Source organism: Scyliorhinus torazame, chromosome 8 (genome assembly GCF_047496885.1).
Source record: "Scyliorhinus torazame isolate Kashiwa2021f chromosome 8, sScyTor2.1, whole genome shotgun sequence".
Classification (NCBI taxonomy): domain Eukaryota; kingdom Metazoa; phylum Chordata; class Chondrichthyes; order Carcharhiniformes; family Scyliorhinidae; genus Scyliorhinus; species Scyliorhinus torazame.
This window is the reverse complement of record NC_092714.1, coordinates 24,805,536-24,818,361: the sequence shown is the minus strand read 5'-3', so window position 1 is coordinate 24,818,361 and position 12,826 is coordinate 24,805,536. Positions and strand designations below refer to the sequence as shown.

Here is a 12,826-nt window from a genome sequence, read left to right as displayed (position 1 = left end):
CGTGGCCCAGGACATGACTGCCCTCTCACAGGCAGCCATGAGCCAGAGCCAGCAGCAGATCGCAGAGGCGCTCAACGCCGTGGCCCAGATGTGCAATGGAGGGGTGGTGTGCATGCGGGTGGGGTGCGGGTGGTTGGTGTTGGGTGGGCGGGGTGAGGGTGGTTGGTGTTGGGTGGGTGGGGTGAGGGTGATTGCTGTTGGGTGGGTGGGGTGAGGGTGGTTGGTGTTGGGTGGGTGGGGTGAGGGTGATTGCTGTTGGGTGGGTGGGGTGAGGGTGATTGCTGTTGGGTGGGTGGGGTGAGGGTGGTAGGCTGGTGCTGTGGTGTGCAGTCTGTGCCCATACTCGGCGATTCCCACGCCCCCCTAGTCCGTGAACCGGGCGGCTATCAGCCTGTCCCATGACCACTAGCCCAGCCGGTAACGTCCTGTCCATGTCCACCCCGTTTGTCCTGACCATTGCCCCCATCCTCCTCATCTGGGGAGGTCTGCGCCTCATCTTGCTGCTCCTCCTCTTCCCCCTCCTCTGCCTGCAGCACATCGCCCCTCTGCTGGGCTATGTTGTGCAGGACGCAGCACACCACAACGATGCGGCCGACCCTATCTGACGGGTACTGGAGGGCCCCTCAGAGCGGTCCAGGCACCTGAGCGCATCTGCAGCAGCGAAAAGCCCCTCTCCAACACACCCCTGTTCGCTGCATGGGCATCGTTGTAGCAGTTCCACGCGTCAGTCTGTGGCCTCTGTATAGGCGTCATCAGCCACGACCGCAACGGGTAACCCCTGTCGCCCAGCAAACAGCCCCTCAGCTGAGGGGGCTGCGTCCATCGAACATGGTGGGGATGAAAGATTGTGCCAATATGAATGAGCCATGTACACTGCCCGGATACCGGGCACAGACGCGCAGGATCCTCATGTGGTGGTCACAGACCACCTGCACGTTCATGGAATAGGTCCCGTTCCTATTGGTGAACACGGCCCTGTTATCCGCAGGTGGCCGCACGGCGACGTGCTTCCCATCAATCGCCTCCTGGACCATGGGCATCCTGGCCACGGTAGCGAAGCCCGCTGCCCAGGCGACCTGGTTGGCCCGGTGCACAGAGAACTGGATATAGCGATCCGCAATGGCATATAGGGCGTCAGTCACTGCACGGATGTACCAGTGCACCAATGCCTGTGAGATGCCGGACAGGTCTCCACTCGGCGCCTGGAATGACCCCGTGGCATAGACGTTCAGGGCCACCGTAACCTTGAAGACCACGGGGAGAGGGTGTCCTCCCCCCGTGCCACATGGTGCCAGGTGTGCCATTAGGTGGCAGATGTGTGCCACGGTTTCCCGGCTCATCCGGAGTCTCCTCCTGCATGCCCGGTCTGTGAGGTCCTGGTACAACGAGCGGGGCCTCATCGGGCCTCTCTGTCGCCTTAGCACCACCATCACCTCCTCCTCCTGTCGTGCGAGCGGCCCTCCAGCCCGGGCGGCTGCCACCTGCCTCCGTGCGGCACGCTCCTATGCGGCAGCCTCCGCTGCCTCCCTGGCACGCTCCTGCTCCAGCTCCCCCAGGGCAACAAGTAGAAGTGTGGCCCCCGCCACGGCGGCCAACATCGCTGGGTGATGACCAAACATAACAGCCTGCAGGGGGTGGGGGTGATAGACGACAAGTCACCATTGCCCATAGCCCCCCGCAGCCAGGTGCCATGGGCTGCATGGTTGCGACTGTTGCCAGCTGGCATATGGCCAGCCGCCACTGCCCCCCCCCCCCCCCATCCCCGGCATGCACCATCTCCAAACCCCCCCACCCTCTCCTCCCCAGCATGCACCCTCCCCAACCCCCCCCCCCCCCTCGCTGGCACGCACCCTCCCCAACCCCTCCCCCCTCTCCCTGGCACATATCCTCCCCAACACCCCCCCATTCTCCCCGGCACATACCCTCTCCATCACTTGCCGGCCCCCCCCCCCCCTCACCGGCACGCACCCTCCGCAATACCCCACCTCTCTCCTCCCCGGCACGCACCCTCTCCATCACTCGCCCTCCCCGGCCCCCCCACTCCTCACAGGCACGCACCTTCCCCAACCCCCCTCCCTCCCCCCAGCCCCTCCCCCCAGGCTCTCCCTCCCCCAGCCCCTCCCTCCCCCATCCCCTCCCCTCAGCCCCTCCCTCCCCAGCCCCTCCCTCCCCCATCCCCTCCCCTCAGCCCCTCCCTTCCCCAGCCTCTCTCTCCCCTCAACCCCTCCCCCAGTCACTCCCTCCCCAGCCCCTCCCTCCCCCCAGCCCCTCCCTCCCCATCAGCTCCTATCTCCCCCCCCAGCCCTTCCCCCCACAGCCCCTCTGCCCCAGCCCCTCCCCTCAGCTCCTCCCCCCCAGCTCGTCCCTTCCCCCAGCCCCTCCCCCCCATGCCCTCCCCCCAGACCTTCCCCACCCCTCTCCCCAGCCCCTACCCCCCTCCCACCCAGCCCTCCCCCCACAGCATCTCCGCCCTCCCAGGTCCTTCCCCCCCAGCCCCTCTCATCCCCCAGCCCCTCCCCCCAGCCCCTCCCCCCCCAAGGCCCTCCCCCCAGACCTTCCTCTCCTCTCCCCAGCCCCTCCCCCCTCCCCCTCCCTCCTCCCCCAGCTCCTCCCACCCCTCCCCCAGCCCCTCCCTCCCCCCAGCACCTTCCCCTCATGCCCTCCCTCCCCCCATCCCCCGGCACGCACACTCCAAAGGCTCCTGCGACCGCCCCCCACCACCTGCGGCCGTGTGGTAGTATGTATTGGGGGTCATGTGGGACTGGAAGCCCTAATGTCATTGGCTGACAGATCCCGGGTCCTGGTTGGCCGTTGACCTCATACTCCGCCCTGAAGGCGAAGTATAAGAAGCCGGTGCCTTCCCCCGCATGCCAGTTTACTATCGGGCTGCTGGGGAACAGACACGGACTACGCCCAGTGGGTCCCCCAGTACGCAGACAAGGCCCGCCCCCTAATACAGACCACGGCTTTCCCGCTGTCGACAGAGGCTTGCCAGGCTTTCAGCCGCATCAAAGCGGACATCGCAAAGGCCACGATGCGCGCCATCGACGAGTCCCTCCCCTTCCAGGTCGAGAGCGACGCCTCTGACGTAGCTCTAGCGGCCACCCTTAACCAAGCGGGCAGACCCGTGGCCTTTTTCTCCCGAACCCTCCACGCCTCAGAAATCCGCCACTCCTCAGTGGAAAAGGAAGCCCAAGCCATAGTGGAGGCTGTGCGACATTGGAGGCATTACCTGGCCGGCAGGAGATTCACTCTCCTCACTGACCAACGGTCGGTTGCCTTCATGTTCGATAATGCACAGCGGGGCAAGATCAAGAACGACAAGATCTTGCGGTGGAGGATCGAACTCTCCACCTTCAACTATGAGATCTTGTACCGGCCCGGAAAGCTGAACGAGCCGTCTGATGCCCTATCCCGCGGGACATGTGCCAACGCACAAATTGACCGCCTCCAAGCCCTCCACGAGGACCTCTGCCACCCGGGGGTCACTCGGTTTTACCACTTCATCAAGTCCCGCAATCTCCCCTACTCCTTAGAGGAGGTCCGTACAGTCACAAGAGACTGCCACATCTGCGCAGAATGCAAACCGCATTTTTTCAGGCCAGATGGAGCGCACCTGATTAAGGCTTCCCGCCCCTTTGAACGCCTCAGTCTCGATTTCAAAGGGCCCCTCCCCTCCACCGACCGCAACGCGTATTTCCTTAATGTAGTGGACGAATACTCCCGCTTCCCTTTTGCCATTCCCTGCTCCGACATGACCGCGGCCACAGTCATTAAAGCCCTGAACAGCATATTCACACTGTTCGGTTACCCCGCATACGTCCACAGCGACAGGGGGTCCTCTTTCATGAGTGACGAGCTGCGCCAGTTCCTGCTCAGCAAGGGTATAGCTTCAAGCAGGACGACCAGCTACAACCCCCGGGGGAACGGGCAAGTAGAAAGGGAGAACGGCACGGTCTGGAAGGCCGTCCTACTGGCTCTACGGTCCAGGGATCTCCCAGTTTCACGGTGGCAGGAGGTCCTCCCGGACGCTCTCCATTCCATCCGGTCGTTATTATGTACGAGCACTAATCAAACGCCTCACGAGCGTCTCCTTGTCTTCCCTAGGAGGTCCTCCTCTGGAACGTCGCTGCCGACCTGGCTGGCGGCCCCAGGACCCATCCTGCTCCGAAAGCACGTGCGGGCACATAAGGCGGACCCGTTGGTCGAAAGGGTTCACCTCCTCCACGCAAACCCCCAGTACGCCTACGTGGAGTACCCCGACGGCCGACAGGACACGGTCTCCCTGCGGGATCTGGCGCCCGCCGGCACCACGCACACCCCCCCGGCACCATCAATCCAACCGCCCCCCTTCCTGCCACCGCCGCACCCCGCGACCGCCCCCTTCCCAGGAGGATCAGCCCCCCTCCCCTTTGCACCGACAGCTAAAACCGTGCGGTTCCCGGAGGCGACAACGCTGGTACAAGCACCACCACCACCGCCGGGGCCGAGGCGATCGACACGGACGACCAGACCGCCCGACCGACTCGTGGCGTCGATGTAAAACAAAGATGGGCTGTCCAATGAACATTTTGTTTTCATATCTCCTCTGTAAATAGTTGTAACAGGACGATACTGTCCAATACGGTCCTACCATGTAACTGTTCTCTCCTCCCAGGACCAGTACTGTAAACCCTTACCACCATACGAAGCATCACCCCGCCGGGTTCATTTTTGACAAGGGGTGAATGTGGTAGTATGTATTGGGGGTCATGTGGGACTGGAAGCCCTAATGTCATTGGCTGACAGATCCCGGGTCCTGGTTGGCCGTTGACCTCATACTCCGCCCTGAAGGCGAAGTATAAGAAGCCGGTGCCTTCCCCCGCATGCCAGTTTACTATCGGGCTGCTGGGGAACAGACACGCTTAATAAAGCCTCATCGACTTCACTCTGTTTGTCTCACGGAGTCTTTGTGCGCCACAGGCCGTGCCCTCACTTTTCCGGCGGCCACCCCACGCCGACCCCTACCTCCGCGCTGGCCGGCGTCAACCATCACGACTGGTTGCCGTCGTTAATTAGGTGGGTTGATTTACGCCCACCTCGGCGGGACTTCGGCCAATACGGCCCGGAGAATTGGGACGGCCCCGAGCCCGTTGCATCGTCCCGGTCATCGACATTCTCCGAGGCGCGCGGCCCGCCTGGGGGTCGGAGAATCCCGCCCCTATTGTTAGGTAATTCGGACATTCTGAATTCTCCCTCTGGAACCCAAACAGGTGAATAGGGGAGTTTCACAGTAACTTCATTGCAGTGTTAATGTAAGCCCACTTGTGACAATAACGATTATTATTATAATGTCCTTTAGGGAAGGAAACCTGCCACCCTACCTGGTCGGGCCCACATGTGATCCCAGACCCAGAGCAATGTGATTCTTAACTGCCCCCTCAAGGGCAATTAGGGATGGGCAATTAATGCTGGCACAGCCTGCGACACCCACATCCCATGAGCGAGTAAAAAAAAGGTGGATTGGCCATGTTAAATTGCCCCTTAGTGTCTAAACGTTGGGTGGGGTTATGGGGCTCTTTCGGAGGGCCGGGTGCAGACTCGATGGGCTGAATGGCCTCCTTCTGCACTGTCGGAATTCTATGATTCTTGTCTTCTTGGTTACCGGGGCTGGGTAGAGCAGAAAGTGGGATGAATAATAGAATGAGTTTTTATCTTAAAAACAGCTTCAAATGTTCATATAAAAATAAAATACTGCAGATGCTGGTCGTCTGAGATAAAATCAGAAAAGGTCGGAATACTCAGCAGGTCGGGCAACATCTGTTGGGGAGAGAAACAGAAACAGAGCTAAACAGGGCGACCTTTCAGTAGAACTGACAATAGCCACAATAGCGTTAACTCTATTTCCCTTTCCACAGCTAATACGTGGCTTGCTGAGTATTTCCAGCATTTTCTGTTCAAATGCTATGTGTAGGCCGGTAATTCACAAAAGCAAATGTAGCCTGCATGAGTTATCCGTCTAAAAAGGAAGCCTCTTATTTTATCTTTCGCTGAAATCAGAATACTCCTTCATTCTAGCACCTGGATAAAATCCATGTGGAAGATTTGAAGGAAAACTACATTGAGATTGGGCCAATCACTGTCCTCAGAACCAAGACTAAAGACAAAGGTGAGAGCTCCCCCATAGCCGTGGTGACCACTGGTTTATGGCATTGAATAATTAGATCACAGGTCTCAGGCTTGCCTGCTGCATAAATATTTCATCCAGTGAGGGCCTTAAGCCACAGGGAGTAAATGCCAGTCTGGACTGAGTTATCTAGCCTTACCCATCCAGTTTATGGGGTGATGCATTTGGCCTCTGAATTACTAGCCTGGGAGAATAAACACTTGGTCGCTGCTACTCACCACTGTTTGGCAATGTAAATAGCTGGACATCAGGATTAGCAGTAGGGCGTCAATCAACCAACCTATTATTAAGTCCCATATGTTAAGAACACACCCCTGCTCCAAGTAGACTCCTTGTCCCTTCCCAGATCACCAACACCTTTCCAATGCACCCCCCCCCCCCTCCCCCCCGCCCCCAAGCCCGCTGACCAACCTCACTCCATTTTTAGTTAATTGTCCCTATCGCATTCCCCCAGAACTGCTTTTAGAATTTAATGATAGGGCACTTCTCTAGGGCGCATGTGCAGCTTTGGAGCGAATACAAGATACAGCACAGGTGTGAAAGGTTTAGGCTCCGAGGAGACAGAAAGGAAAAGTGGGCAAAAGACGCTGAGGAGAATTGATGGAGACTTTCCAAATTATGATGGGTTTCCTTAGCATTAAGAAGGAAAAACTATTTCCCAGTGGTTGGTGACTCCTGAGGGCACCAATAAAAGACCATTAGGGAGAGAACGAAGGAAGAGGTTAAAATAATTATCTTATTAACACAGAAGCCTTGTCAGCCACAGTGATGGCAGCAAAGTCTATAGAGGGAAGTGGGTATAAATGAAATTTCAATGCGGAGAAGGCAGGGGAGAGTGGCTCTTTCGGTGGGCCAGTATTGAGAACGATGGGATGAACAGCCTCCTTCTAGTGTAAAATGTTATGGTTTAGTGTAGGGTTTGCGGTTACTCCTATCCCAATTGTGCATCCACATGTATTGTGTTAAACGTTTTCTGTATTTTCATATCAGAGCCAAGTATGCTGATGGTGGTTCTCCTATCCGTGGGGGCGATACTGCTGGTAATTGTACTGATCGGCTCCCTGCGGTACATGTACCGGCACCTCGCTGGCTCCAGTTTCTCGACCAAGACAAGGAATATTTTCAGCAGACGGTCATCGGTGAACTCCGTTATCTTAAAGTCTTGGAAGCAGGTGTAGCAGGCGCTGAGCAACCTGGGGAACGCGACTCGCACCGATCGCTCCAGACGGCAGTGAGAAAGGAAAGAAAGAAATAACGAACTTGCGTCGATATCACGCACAAGTGAAACGCTGCGGAAGCTGGAAATCTGAAATGAAAACAGAAAATGCTGGAAAGACTCAGCTGACCGGGCAGCACCAGTGAGGAGAGAGACAAAAGTTAACGCTAGTCATGTGAGAGTGCCTTTAAGAATTGGATGTTTAAGAAATGTACCTTTAAGAAATGAAGCTGATCATATTACTGAAGTGATGTCACAGGGGGGGGGGGGGGGGGCGGGAGCTGAGCTCACTTCTGCTTTTGGGAGTTTGGGTTTCAGTTTTGGGAGAGAGCAGCTGAAAAGTGCCTGGCTGGTTTGCTGTGAGATGCTTGAAAGGAGAAAGCCAGTTCGAGGAGAAAGCTGGGAGTGTCTGTGTGTTTTGCAAAGAGCTGCAGGAAGAAAACACAGAGCTGGTCTGTGGATGTCTGCAAATCAAAAGACAGTAAATATATTGAATGTAACCTCATGTCTGTTGTTACAGGTGAAGTCTTTTGGATGTTTGAAGGAACATTTTGAGGGATTATTTAGTGTTGTATTATTTTCGGGGTTATCTTTGAAGTAAGGGGTGTTAAGAGATCCAATGTTTATTTAAAAGGTTAATTTGAGTTCATGGAATAAACATTATTTTGTTTTAAAAACCACGTGTCCATAATTGTAATACCACACCTGGGGAACAAGCCGTGTGCTTCAAAAGCAACAACCTTTAAAGGAGGAGGTTGGTTGAACTCCATGATACATTTTGGGGTTCTGAAAACACCTCGCCCATAACACGCTTCAGGTCGCTGACCTTCCATTAGAACTGGGAAACGAAAAAGAAACGCAAAAGCAAGTGAAAGGGGGAGGGGTGGAAAAAGGACAAAAGCGGAGGCCTATGATAGGGTGGGATGCAGGAGGGGTTCAATGACAAAAGAGTTGGTGGTGCAAGGTCAAATTCAGAGAGTGGTAACAGGACAAGTAAAGAAACCTGAGCTGTGTCTAGAGGAGGTGTGATTGGCAGGGCGAAGACCAGCCGCACTCTGCGAGCAGAAAAGAGAAAAAAAAAACATGAGTAGGACTCAAAACTGCAAAGAAAAGAATTGCGTTCAGTTCCGGTCAGCGCATTTTCGGAAGGACGTGAAAGCCTTTTGAGAGGATGCAGAAGAGCTTTTCCAAGATGGGGGCCGGGGTTGTGGTGGCAGGTGTGGTGTAGGGTTTAGTTACAAGCTTAGGTTGGAATGGCTGGGGTTTACCTCCTTGGACCAAAGGAGATTATGGGGGAGATTTGATAGAGATGTACAAGACTATAGATAAGGTGGACAATGAAAACTTCCCTTCCATCAGCTGACTGTACAAGGATCAGGAGACTCACTTTCAGGGCAAAGGTGAGGAACATGTTTACGCAGCGAGTGGTAACGGCCTGGAACTTGCAGTCCATTAGGGTAATGGACACAGAAACCATCAATGATTTCCAAAGAAAATTGCCCTCGAAGCAAATAAAATTTCGGGGTCACAGAAACCGCGTGGGGGAGTGGGACTGACTGGCAGCTGTACGGGGACCCGATCGGCTGAATGGTTTCCTGCGTTGTAAAGGTAAACAAAGTGATCACGCAGATTATTGTCTCAAAGGGTTGGACTTAAGTTGCTGCTCTTTGAACCTCTTTTAGTTCAACTTTAATTTCACTGGAACACCACCAGAGGGTTGGGTGGGGGGGGGGGGGGGGGGCGTGATCTTGAACTCACTGCCTGAAAGAGACGGTGTAAAAAGTTCTTGGGTGTGTGCTTACCTGCCGTAACCTACAAGGCCAAAGACCCAAGAGTTGGCAAAGGGGATTAGGCTAGATGACAGTTTATTGATCAGTTCGGACACGATGGGCCACCTTTCTGGGAGCACGACAAGGGGCCGAAGACAGCGAGGTCGGTGTGGGAGCGAGGTGAATAATTAAACTGAAAGCTCGGGGTCATTCTTGCGGACTGAATGGAGGTGTTCAACAAAAGTGCTTACCCAGCCTGCTCCCGTTCTCTAATTATTTTTCCGATGCTGCTTGATCTGCTAAGTATTTCCAATATTTTCTGTTTTTATTGCCATTAAGTGCCTTTTACATTTTCAGGATGTCCCAAGTGAAGTACTTTTTGAAGTGCTGTCACTTTTATCAGTGCAGGTAACATGGAAACTGATTTTTACACAGCAAGACCCCACACGCAGCAATGAAAGTTTGCGCTGTTGGTTGAAGGATTAATATTGTTCAGGACTTCATGGAGAACTCATCTATATTCTGCAGGCCACGCAAATATTAGAACCATTTCTTTAATATTGAATCTGTAAATGACAAATTCAAGAATAAACTTTTCATTTTCATGTGGTATTTTCTTGACAATGTTTATTTCAAGGCACTATAAACCTCTGATGGAGTAAAAAGGCTTCACCGTAAATCTATAGCAGAAACAGAGAGGCGCGGTGGTCATCAGAATATCTCATTTGTAATGTGGAGTAGATGGATTTTATCTAGGTTGATGTTCAGGAGACAAGCCTTGGAGTTGGAAGCATGGGTCACAAAATCCGGGGAACTCTTTGGCCTCAAAGCCTTTGACTCCTCAGGAATAAAATTTTCAACACTTCCCCATATCTTAGCATTTCAGCGCCTCACAGCACAGTCACCCCTCTTGTGCCATTCCCAGCTCCTCCTTCCACTTGACCGTAACCCCCTCTAGAGACACCTTCTATTCCTCCAAAATCCTCCCATAAATCACCGAGACGATCTCACCCTCCAACCCCATCACCGACAACACCTCCTCCAGCAACGAGGAGGAAGGTGCCACCGGAAAGGTCAGAAAGACTTTTTCGGCAAAGTCCCACACCTGCATGTACCTAAAACCCACATGGGAATCCAAACTTACCCCAACTCCCCCGAACCGCCCTTCCAAAAACAAGTCCTTCATTTCCATCACCCCTATTCATAGAGTTTACAGTGCAGAAGGAGGCCATTCGGCCCATCAAGTCTGCACCGACCCTTGCAGCCCTCTTTCCTCCCATCCCCGAAACCTTGCTTCCATCCTCCCAGGCGCAAACCCATGGTTCCCTTGGATCGACATCAACCTCGATCCTGCCGCTAACCTAAAGTGCTGCCGAAATTGCCCCCATATACCCCCCCCCTCCCGCCCCCCGACTGCCGCCCTTTCTGAAGTACCGTCTTCCTAATCCGAGCCACTTTACCCGCCCAAATAAACGACAAAACCATTCTGTCCAAGCCCTTAAAGAACGACTTCGGCAAAAAGACCCAAAACACTGAAATAAAAATAAAAAGCACGGCAAAATATTCATCTTCACCGCCTGCACCCGAATAACCACAAGAGGGGAAGATGATCCCACCTCAATAGATCTGCCTCGAACCTACCTACCAGACTCGTAAAGTTCAACTTACGAAGCCAGGCTCAATCCCGGGCCACCTGCACTCCCAAATATCTGAAGTGGGTAGTTGCCACCTGAAATGGCACCCCCCCCCCACTCCCACTCAGACTCCCACCCCTGGAGAAGGCACCACAAAACACTCACTTTTACCCAAGTTCAGCTTGTAGCCTGAAAATGTCCCAAATCTCCTTAGAATTCATTTCATTTGTTCGCACTCACGCCATCGGATCTTTATACAACAATTTCACCCATGTCACCAACTTAGGCCCAATCCCAAATCTGTCCAGCACCGCAAACGGATAGCTCCACTCCACCCAATCAAACGCCATCTCCACATCCAGCGTCACCACCTCCAACTCCCTCCCGCCGGAGAAAGCACCACATTCATCAGATGCCACACATTTGATGACAAATGCCTGCCCTTTACGAACCTTGCGTGTCTGCATTCTCCCTTTCGTCACCTGCACTCCCTGCACCCCCACTGGCTCCTCCAATCCTGCCCTCTCCTCCTCTCCTACTTCAGGACACTTCAATCTCCCCAAGAACTCCCTCATACCTGACTCATCCTCTGGAGGCTCTGACTTATACAAACCTCTGTAGAACTCCTCAAAACTTTGTTCACCTGCTCCGGTGCCACCACCAGCTCTCCCGTCCATTCATAACCCGAACAATCTCTCTCGCCACTGCCTGTCGTGGAGCTGGCCCGCCAACAAGCGGCTGGCCTTTTGGCCTTCTCCCCCATACTCATACACAACTCCCCTCGTCCGCCTCAGCTTCTGAACTGTCTTTCCTGTGGACAGAAGATCAAACCTCGTCTGTAGCCCCTTCCTCCTTGCCAGAAGACCGAGCATTGGATCCTCTGCGTACCTTCCATCTATCTCCAATATCTCCTCTATCAACCGCTGCCGTTCCTCTCTTGCCTCCCTGTCCACCTGTGCATTAAACGAGATGACCTCGCCCATCCATACCGCCTTCAATGTTTCCCATACCACTGACGGCAAGATCTCCCCATTCGTATTGAACCCTCCGTAATCCTTAATCACCTTCCCCATTTTGATACAAAAATTTGGGTCTGCCAACAGTCCCACTTCAACCCTCCATGCCGGCCTCTGAACCGGCTCCTTCTCATAGATCATCGAATTTACAGTCAGAAGGAGGGCATTCGGCCCATCGTGTCTACACTGGCCCCTGAAAGAGCAGCCTACCTAAGGCCATACCTCCACCCTAACCCCGTAACCCAGCGACCCCACCTAACGTTTGGACATGACAGGGCAATTTAGCATAAACAATCCACCTAACCCGCACATCTTTGCACTGTGGGAGGAAACTGGAGCGCCCAGAGGAAACCCACGCAGACACGGGGAGAACGTGCAGGCTCCGCACAGGCAGTGACCCAAGCCGGGAATTGACCCCGGGTCCTTGGCGCTGTGAAACAACAGTGCTAACCACTGTGCTACCGTGCCGCCTGTGACCATGTCCACCCAATGTGGAGCATGGTCCGAATTGATGATTGCAAAATATTCTGCCTTCCTCACCCCAGCTGACAACGCCTTCCCCATCACAAAGGAGGTCACTGTATTAAAGTCCCCTACCAGTATTAATTGCTGCGTATCCAAATCTGGAATGGCAGCCAACACCCTTTTCATAAATCCCAGGTCGACCCACTTCGGAGCAAAAACGCTAACCAACACCAGCAGCCTCCCTTCCAATGCACCTGTTACTATTACGTACCTACCCCCCTGGTCGGCCATGACCTTCACCATCTGAAACCTCACCCTCTTACCCACCAGAATCGCCAACCCCCTGGCCCTACTATCAAAGCCTTGTTAAGTAATGGGTTAAGAGACATTCCAATTAGTTGTCTCATTTATGTTAAGTATCCAATAATTGACACTGATATGTAAAGGGGCTTCAGGTGGCCTTTGTGTCAGGTGATGTGATGTTAGAGTTTTTTGCAGAGTCTGTTAAAGTAAATTAAAGGTGTTTGTGGACTAGGAGCAGAACCTTTGACTCTTTAGAC

At 54.1% G+C, this 12,826-nt stretch overlaps 1 protein-coding gene across 1 annotated transcript in view; it reads left to right on the top strand.

The window, feature by feature from the left end:
* The window catches only part of LOC140428722 (uncharacterized), a 95,652-nt gene extending 88,013 nt beyond the window's left edge, over window positions 1-7,639 (top strand). The window contains exons 12-13 of the mRNA XM_072515445.1: window positions 6,058-6,148; window positions 7,157-7,639. Of these exons, the coding sequence (XP_072371546.1) occupies window positions 6,058-6,148; window positions 7,157-7,344 (279 nt within the window). The 3' untranslated portion in view covers window positions 7,345-7,639. The remainder of the gene's footprint in view (window positions 1-6,057; window positions 6,149-7,156) is intronic.
* The last annotated feature ends 5,187 nt before the right edge of the window (window positions 7,640-12,826 follow it).